At 37.2% G+C, this 10,111-nt stretch overlaps 1 protein-coding gene across 2 annotated transcripts; it reads left to right on the plus strand.

Moving 5' to 3' along the window:
* Positions 1–2,917: 2,917 nt before the first annotated feature.
* Positions 2,918–8,480, plus strand: LOC115924606. Of its 2 annotated transcripts, XR_004064387.1 has the most exons (3): positions 2,918–3,280; positions 3,547–3,646; positions 7,599–8,480. XR_004064387.1 is itself a non-coding variant. In XM_030987184.1 (2 exons), exons 1-2 carry the CDS (start codon positions 5,211–5,213, stop codon positions 7,686–7,688), a joined length of 933 nt encoding a protein of 310 aa, XP_030843044.1. In that variant the 5' UTR covers positions 4,496–5,210; the 3' UTR covers positions 7,689–8,480. The 2 variants fall into 2 exon arrangements, 1 of the variants encoding a protein (XP_030843044.1); XM_030987184.1 differs by lacking the exons at positions 2,918–3,280; positions 3,547–3,646 and adding an exon at positions 4,496–6,053.
* The last annotated feature ends 1,631 nt before the right edge of the window (positions 8,481–10,111 follow it).

The following is a 10,111-nucleotide window of genomic DNA, read 5'->3' on the forward strand; positions in this document are numbered from 1 at the left end:
AATTCAGCCATCATTCTGGCTGCAAATGATTTTTCAATAAAACCAATCTCTCTCTCTCTCTCCCCCCCCCCCCCCCCCCCGTAGTCCAAATTGTCTAGTGCCCGGGGGGGGGGGGAATATATTCACAGTATACATCGATTCTTATGTACGGGCCGCATGCAAATTATATAATCCACTTTATCTTTATCTTTATAATTTGCTTCTAATTTATCTTTTAACTTCATTATACCGTCAACAAAAAATTTACACCTAGAAAATTGCTAATTATTTAAAAAATCATCTATAAACAGTAAATTATTATACATCTTATGAAAGAGTATTTTATCCCAAATCATTGGGTATCATTTTTGTGTAGTATATGTTCACGCTTGGATGAACATGAGGCATTGTTTGCGAGAGTGCGCCAAAGTGATGCCTACAGCATGTATTATGTTGGGATTAGCAGAGTGAGAGAATTAATTGAATGTATCAAATGAAATGCATACCGGTACTGATTGCATAATAAATGCTTTTTGCAGAAGCAAAGTCACAAACACAAACACACTGATTTTCTTATAAAATTAAAGATATGGCGTATATATTCAATATTGAATGAACGCCATTAAACTATTACCTACAACAACACACACGCGCACAAAATGTTCGTTGATATTTGATATTCGATATTCATGTGTGGCATGATTAAATTTGTTAGGGATGTTATTTAGATCTGCAAAGACCGAATTAATACCCAAATCCCGATTGTTTTATTCAAACATCATTGAGCCATAATCCTTGAGCCATAATGCATGGCCGTCCAGAGGATTTGTATATGTTGGGGACCGGGGTAAAATGCAATAATTGCATTTTCTGTGTTTTTTTTTATTTATGGAAACTGCCCCCTACCCTAGCCCCCGCTGCGTACAGTCATGGTTCAGTGACAAAACAATGGCCTCGTAACTGTGAAGCCCCAGGATAAAAACTGTGTCGATATGCTATTAGTGCCCTTTTGTGGGGCACTAATCCTCATTACTGTCATTTATGACTTGAGGGCATATAGGTCCCCTAGTTAATAAGCATAGTAGCATGCACATGCTTTAGCAGTCCCGCAAAACACACATTGGCAATTTATTATTCAATAAAATCTGAGAATGTATACTATTATCTAGATCTATTATTTTTAAATAATTTTTAAAATAATTCCACAAATTGGGGTAAAACTAAAATATTCCACCTTTATGAGCGACAGTGTACATTGACAGAGTGGACTTTGACTGATTTGATGAGAAGAGAATTTGTGCCAATGAGGAGCTAACGCTTATTCATTTACACCCTTAATCAATTCTGAACCTTTATGAGATATCCTATTACAATTCATAATGGAAATTATTCTACACAATACATACTGTGCAGAGAAGCGACTCAAACGGTTTTATATTCAATTCAATTCAATTCAATTTAATTTCGGTTTATAAATATCAACATATACAATGTACAATGCAGTAGTCCAGGGACCAATAATGCAATGTTTTACATAAATGTGCATAAAACAGGAATGATCATATATTACAATAAAAATGATAAAAGATAAAGTTAACATTATTGTTCGTACCTAAAGTTATATACATATATTAAAGGTATTACAAAGTTTTGGGAAATTTTGAAAAATGGGTGGATAGTGATTCTTTACAATTTTGATATATTTGGATGCCTCTGGGGATGAATTAAAAGGACTAGAAATTTTAGCCCCTAAAACACTTCTGCTTTCGAGAAAAATTGAATATAAAGATTTACCGGTGCTCCCGGTAAATTTTGAAAAATTTCAAATAGCTCCTACGGCCGTACAATGGTAGCTGCGACCATGAAAATCTCAGAATATGTAGTTGTGGTATATAATTTCCGAACGGGAATAGCTAATCAGTCGATTTCAGTCAAGAAACATTGTTTTACAGCTTAATGAATATTTGACCTTGAGAGGGAGCTATACAACATAAAGTGTTTATTATTTACAATTTCATAACTTTAGGGTCGATTTCGACCGCGACAACGATCAGTGAATATTGTAGGATCGCATATGCTTCCAATATGTTCATTTGAACCAAATTCACGACCCCATACCAAAACTTTGTATTACCTTTAATGATAATAGATGGATGGACAACCTATAACAGTAACTTAAAATATTGAACTAATTATTGCAAGTAAAAATAATCTTTAAATACAAATTTTATTAAAACACATATATATATATATATATATATATATATATATATATATATTTATAATTATAGAGAGAGAGAGAGAGAGGATATTATTATATTGCAATTGTTAAAATGAGATCCATAGACTGAAAAAGTATAAATGCAGGTGTGTCTGTTGTGTGCCAGGTATATAAGGTCAAATTATGTTGAATGGAATTATTACATTAAAAATATATCATTAAAGCATTTCATATAAAGTGATGTATAATGCCTATGAGCATACACAAATTCTTATAATTGTTGAGTTTCCATGCACATTACATCTTAAATTGAATTTGAGCTAAATTATGTTATTGCAGCAGAATTATACACGGTGGTTTAAGAACAACTTTATAAGATAAATGAAGAGTACTCAATAATGTGCACGAAAATTTGATTTTGGGATCGATCTTGAGTTCAATTAAACAAAGTAACAAAACAATAACTCTAATATTATTAAAAAGAAGAAAACAAATAGGGTACATTACTATAGATGGCACTATGAACATGACAGACAAAGAAAGCGGACAAAATATACAGTTCCTCAGGTAGACAAAGGAACATCCCGTCACTGCTATTATGTAAAAGGGTGAATATGCATGTGACACCTGTTCTACACATTTTTACATAATAGCAGTGAAGGGATGTTCCATTGTCTACCTGAGGAACTGTATATTTTGTCCGCTTTCTTTGTCAGTCATGTTCATAGTGTGGTCTACAACTGAGCATTGACCAGTTTGATTTTCTGTATCATTCAGTTCTTGCATAAGGAATGTGTAGGTGGTTAGAATTCCTAAGTCCACCTCGCGAGAGATGCTGTCGTTCAGCCTGAAGCAAATCACGGTGTCGCGAGGAGACAAGGATTGATTTGGCAAAGTTGATATGTAAGTCATGTCTTCACCTGGCAAGAGATGGAATGCCGAAACTGCTCAGGAGTTCCTCATAGTGATGTTGATCAGGGGATATCATCCTGAGAGACCTACGCTGTACCCGCTCTATGCTATCTGACTGCTGTGTTGTCAGGCTACTGCTCCACACTGGTGCACAATATTCCGTCAATGGTAAGATATACATTGTGTATAATGAGCACAAGATCAGTTGGAACTCCATTCCTCTTCAATTTGCACAGGATATACAGTGCGTCCCAGAAAAAACGAAACCGAGAACTATCGATGTTTTATCATAACTTAATCACAATTATAATTAATAAATGGCACATAATTATTTGGAAAGCTTAGATCCTCCTCTTTTATTTTCCTCTTCCTCTTTTTACGCTTATCTGTATCATCTTTCACTCGGCGTATTGGCAACTCGGGTGATTCCAAAGATAATGTCGGAGGCTTCATCTTCGCTGCCGTCATCGACATCGCATGAAGAGGCATTGCTTACTGGCTGAGTAATGAGCATAGAAAGATAAGGAAATCAAGGTAAGTAGGCCCAACACCATTTGTGTAGTCCCATATACATCTTTCTTTGTACAGTGCTAATTGTTACCAAGACTGGGCCAAACTTAATGGCCCGAATTCACAAAGCAAGGTTTGAGCTCAGACCAAGGTTTGAGCTCAAACCTCCTTTTGTTTCGCCAAACCTCCTTTTGTTCTTTACAAACCAGGTTTGTTAAAAACGCGTGAAACGCGTCATATGACGTACGAAAACCAAGGTTTGTCGACAAACCTCCTTTGTGAATTCGGGCCATTATGATTTTGATGACTCCAGAACCCTGCAGTACACACCATTACTTACATGCTACATGATCAACTTTTTTTGATCCATTCCACACCTTTTCTTTCACAACACAATCGCATGACCAGAACTCAACTTTATCTTTAATATATTGTAAATGGAGTGTAAGAATAGTTATAATAGTCTGGATTTATATAACGCTTAATACGAAATACCGTCTCTATGTGCTTTGCAGATGTTATGACGCCCCCCCCCCCCGGTCATCGGATTCATTCACGCCCAATGTGTACCATCCCCATTCCCTGGGGAGTATTCCTACCGTAGGTCAACGTTAGGGTATTTTCTAACACAAAGGCTTTTGTCATCCTATCAGGTCCCCATTTCTCTCCTGGGTATGGAGTGGAAAATGTAGATTAATGCCTTGCCAAAGGACATTAGTGCCTTGTCGGAAATGGAACCCACGACCTTTGCATTTCAAGCCGAGTGCTTAAACCACTCGACTACGACATCTCGAGTGTAGTGCAAATCACATGAATGTTGCTTACTCAGTGGAACAATTATCATTGCTACACTATTACGTAATATGTAACGATAACTAATTTTGGCATCTTAATGAATTACGACAAAATTGTTATCGCTAAAATCCCGTCTCTGTTTATATTTGACAACTTAAACCCTAAATCAAATTAACCTGTGCTAGTTTATCTCGGTATACGTTAGCTTCTAAAGGTCAAATGATAACCAACTAATCCCCCCTAAAAATACATCGGGTATTGGATATTCAGTTAATAGAAACAGCTGATATCATAGCTTTCATTCGATTTAGAGAACATGTTACGAGCAAGGAGGAGACATCAATAAAACAACGTGCAACTTAATCTGTTCGCTAAGAGGATAGTTTAGAGACTACTTTTCTCGTTTTTCTTAAAGATACAAACATGTCATTATTACTCCAGTTGTGAGCTGAGCTAACAAGAGTATAATGTCCTGGTGTGTATGGAGTAACTTGTGCGGAAAACGAATAGGAGAACTGGAAATATAGTGGAATGCGTTTACAAAGTTCTAAAGAAAAAGGATTCCGAAAATGGTACTTTCATGGTCGCACATGATTTCAGTCAAGTTTATACTTGGAATTTCTATTTTATGAGAACTATATTTAAGGGCCATACTCATTTTTTTTTTTTTGCCTTGTAGTTCTAATACTAGTGATGTAGTTTTTGACGAAAGATAAGAGTCGTAGCATATGGCTAAAATAGTAAACCAGTCAAACTGTCATTGCTCCGGTTGCAATAACCCTTAAAATGAATAATGGCTACTGAAATCGAAAGTGAAAATCGAATTAAGAGTATCTTATCCACTCTCGAAATATTAGATGGAAAAAATAAGATCAAGAAGAAGATATTGGGGAAGAGGCAAAGCGAATCCCTGCGTAACCCGACCTACTCATCAGCGTTAAAGACACATCATTCCCTGTCCTGTGACAAAGAAACGAGGATGGTGCCCAAAATACTCGCTAGAGAAAATGACGAGACAATGGTGGGAAAATACTCTACTTTCCTCGCTCAAATAGTGACGGATTCCAGCAGTAAAGAAAGACGAAATTGGAAAAAAGAAAGAAACAGTGATTCTATTTTCGATCAAGATAATTTGAGAGGAGACAGGCCAAACAACTTTCAAAGAAGACGTGATACATTTAAGTTTACTGAAAATCAGCATGGCACTTCAGGAGACACTCGACGACCTAGAGATGCAAAATTTGTCCAAAATGGAAAGCACTTGATACCATCTTTAGATCGGAAGCACTGTAAACCTTTCCCTATACGAACAGAAAATGATAGTGATTCCAAGCAAAACCCTGAGCAAACCGAACAGATGGATTTTATCGCGGAAAATACTACTTCCAGCAAAACTTCAACATGGCAGCAAGTTGTGAAATCGCGATTGATTCTGAAGCTAGTCAGTGACGCCACGACACCAAGAGTCGCAGAAGTCGTCGAAACCAAGATGAAGGCTCGTCGTATCAGGAAAAGCTCATCCGAGTTGGATAAGGACAAAGAAAATGGTGGTTTCCATAATCATCTATCAACTGTGATCGGTGCTACAGTAGCCTTCAAACGAAAAAAACTCAAAATACTACGAGAAGAACGAAAGGTTTGTAATCACGACGGACATATCCTGTAACATCTTTGAAGGCAAGACAAATCACTTACTGTCAAAATATACGAAATAAATCTTTTTGTCTTCTAAGGGTGGGGGGGGGGGGGTCTTTTAATGTAGCAGCGAATTTGCAACTAGAAACGGGACTGACTTAAGTCAAGCGCGTAGCTAGGATTTTATTTTAGGGGGCGGTAGTAAGCACGCGTAGCGCGATCCCTACGGGCTTTGACGTTTCATTAATTTATTAGAGAAAGAAGACGATTCGTTTTACCGTCTCGCCTCTTTATCCTTGTCTGAACTCAGTTTCCCCACCCCACCCCCCTCACACGAGAAGCGCGGAAGCTTTGACTACGTTTCATTAAATTATTAGAGAAAGAAGACGATTCGTTGTACCGTTCTCGCCTCTTAATCCTTGTCTGAATTCAGCCCCCTCCCCCACCCCCCTCTCGCGCATAGCGCGGAAGCTTTGACTACGTTTCATTAAATAATTAGAGAAAGAAGACGATTCGTTGTACGGTTCTCGCCTCTTAATCCTTGTCTGAGTTCAGTTTCCCCCCCTCCCGCGCGAAGCGCGGAATGACTATGTTTCATTAAATTATTAGACAAAGAAGAAAATTCGTTGTACCGTTCTCGCCTCTTAATCCTTGTCTGATTTCACTTTCCCTCCCTCCCGCGCGAAGCACGAAAGCTTTGACGTTTCATTTAATTATTAGAGAAAGAAGGCGATTCGTTGTACCGTTCTCGCCTCTTAATCCTTGTCTGAATTTAGTTTCTCCCCTCCCGCGCAAAGCGGAATCTACACTCAACTAGTAAGTTAGCGGAAGCTTTGACCACCCTGTATTGCATCATGGAAGGCAAAATGCAAATTTTTGGTTGAGCATTAACTGCAAGAAACACCAGGATTCCATTATGAAATCATTATCAATCGGGTCAAAAATAGCCACTCAAAATGCTGGTAATACAATTTTGCTTACATTACTTGATGTTCAATATATATATATATATATACATTAGACTTACTTTTTTTGTTGAGTAAATAAAAGGACGAGACATGGGGGAAATTGAATTTCATTTTTCAATTATATTCTACATTCTATTCATCTATTTTATCTGTTAACTTATTTTTCTCTTTTCTTCTGATAAAATTTCAGGTTATATTTGGAAGAAACCCATCATGAACACATGGTACACTTATTTCACAATATGAACAACTACCTAATATTACATTAAATTTGTTCCGTTGTAATCAAAATTAATACTATGCCTATGCGGTAAAAGCCAAGTATATATTTTGTGCTTATCATCATTGTACATTAAATGAATAAAAACTGAAAATGAAAGTCGAGTCTGTGTAAACGATGTGAACACAAGGTATATACTTAGCGAAAACGCGGGGGGCTGAGTAAATATGATATAAAAAGTATAAAAAGGAAAAAAAATCGGGTTCGAAAAGAAAAAGTCGAGTTGAGTTAAATTTTCCTAAACAGTATTACAATCATTGATACCAAGTTTTTGTTTTGTGTCTATCTACCCCTACAGTTTCGTCTCTCCAGACTGTTCAGGGTTGTAGCCCGTCTTGTTGTGGTAATCAGACGTATCTGTGAGGTTCATTTCGTCGAGAGAGGGTAACATTTCTCCTTTAAGCCAATTTGAATAAGATATGAATTTGAGCCATTATGAGAGAACAACATGGTTTATAGATATATGTTTCATTTGTCTCATGTGATTCCTTAAACTATGTAGGAAATTGTCTGGAAACACGTCAACATTATCCACGTTCGTCTTATCATACTGAGACAACATGACTATCAACGTGATTAATCTACGCCTTCAAACACGCAGTTACACAACAGAGTTAAACAAGTAATCCTTGGTATTTATTGTTCATACTTGCTTCCATGGGATATGCATAACGAACATGGAGAAAATAATTGAAAATAACACTATTTCATCGTATTCCTTACGCATACATAAATGTTCTTATTACAATGTGGTATACTGCATGTGACTTAGCCTGATATGATGTAGCAGGTTTTGGGTAATTAAAATTTCTTCGTGTACTCGCATTGTGACCTCATCTTGTATAACTTTGTGGTTATGAAAAACAACGACAACAACGACAAGTCTTTGGATATTGTGCCAAGATATAATGTCAACTGTTTGTGTTATGGGGATATTCAAAGTATCACTAGACCTCATACCAATTCGAGAAAAGAGAAATATTTTCGTTTTTGAAAATGGATATTATATTTACTATGTATAGGAAATTGATTGTTGTTACCAGATGTACTTGACGTCATGCATGAAAAGAAAATGCCAATTGGTTAAGAGCTTACTTGGCAGCAATTAACCTTTCCCAAACAAACTAAAAGACATAAGTGGCCAATCTTTACTTTAAACATGTTTAAACAATAATTAGTAATCAGGTATATCAATATAATTATTCAAACTCTTAAGAGGTGTTTTAGATATATATATATATATATATATATATATATATATATATATATATATATATATATATATTTATATTGTACTGGTAAATTGTGAAACCGTATAGTATATTAAGACCACTACCGTCCGAACAACCTTCATAACCATTATGTTTAATACTAGCAGGACAGAAGAAGTCGATATATCGTTTGCCAAGCTAGTCTCCACCAGGCAGAGAACAGACCTAATGTTTGACGTCACAGACTACAAAGCAAAGAAGAAGGTCAGTTATTAGATATTCTCTAGACCAGTGATTCACTGGAGATGCGAAGATCCGTGGTTCGGACCCCGGAACAGGACTAATGCCAATTGGTATTTATATACATTTGCCACTCTTGCACAGGGGAGTGGTGAAGTGTGACGTTATCAATTTTTTGTTTTGTTGGTGTTTTAAGCACATTCTCATAACGGAAGACTGAAAAGGCCTTTAAAACATATCATCAATAAATGCGAGTGAGGTGCGTTTAATGATGAGAGGTAAAGGGGACACTTATCAGAAAAGAAAAGTAGCTCGTGTCAAAATACAAAGAGTAGTTATCAGAGGTGAAAATGGGGCACTTTTTACACCTTTAAAAAGACTGCACTCACCAGTGATGAAAAAAGGCACTTATGAAAATAGGAAATGTGCATTTGTCGACGGAAAAGGTGCCCGATCTGATTGTGGAAGGGACATTTATAAGAAGTGAAAAGGGGATAAGGCCCTTATTATAAAGGAAAAGGGGCACGTATCATTGTTAAAAGGGAAATTATCAGATATGAAAAGGGGCACTTATCATCTTACGGGAATGAAAAAAGGCGCTCACAATAAAAGTAAAAGTGCATTAGTTGAAAAAAGAGGTACGGACTAGATTTTCATAGGGGCATTTATCGGAAGTGAAGGGGGCACTTATCAGTGCTCCATTGAAGAACAGAGCCATTAGGTTAATGGACTATCTAGGTATGATTTCAAATCCCGACTTTGTTCCTTCTATATTAGTGGCAGCTGATGTCAGAAACTAAACGCATTTTACAGAAGTCTACCCGAAGCGAACATGATATACAACATGTAAGTATAAGTGGTATCACTCGACCCCGCCCCCCCCCCACTCAGTGTTATTTAGGGTACGCATATGCTCGTACCCTCTTTTTGAAAGCACCCCCTATCTGAGGACTGCCAACATTTCCGAACCCCCCTTTCGCGGGCTTTTCCTGCCTTGGAGACCCCCCTAAATCAGGAAAAATGCTCAATGTACTCCCCTAAATTCGGAATAATTTCTCAGGAGTCCAAAGAGATGAGAAGAAAAAAAGAAAAACACCCCCTTTTTAAAGAAATCTCCGGGTGAAGAGTCAAATACACCCCTTTTTTTACAATTCTCGGGCCGGACTTTGTCGCACGAAAAGTACCCCTTTACCGGACATTTTGGCAACACGCATGCGGTCATTCCGACCTCTGAGTGGGGGGGGGGGGGGGGGGCACTCGACCCGTGGGGTGATGACACACTCATCTCAGTGAAACAATTAACGTCATCGTATTTCCACTTATTACAGCTTTCTTGACAAATCGCAAAAGTGGATTCAAG

This window comes from Strongylocentrotus purpuratus, unplaced genomic scaffold (assembly GCF_000002235.5).
Source record: "Strongylocentrotus purpuratus isolate Spur 01 unplaced genomic scaffold, Spur_5.0 spur5_scaffold_16, whole genome shotgun sequence".
NCBI lineage: Eukaryota > Metazoa > Echinodermata > Echinoidea > Camarodonta > Strongylocentrotidae > Strongylocentrotus > Strongylocentrotus purpuratus.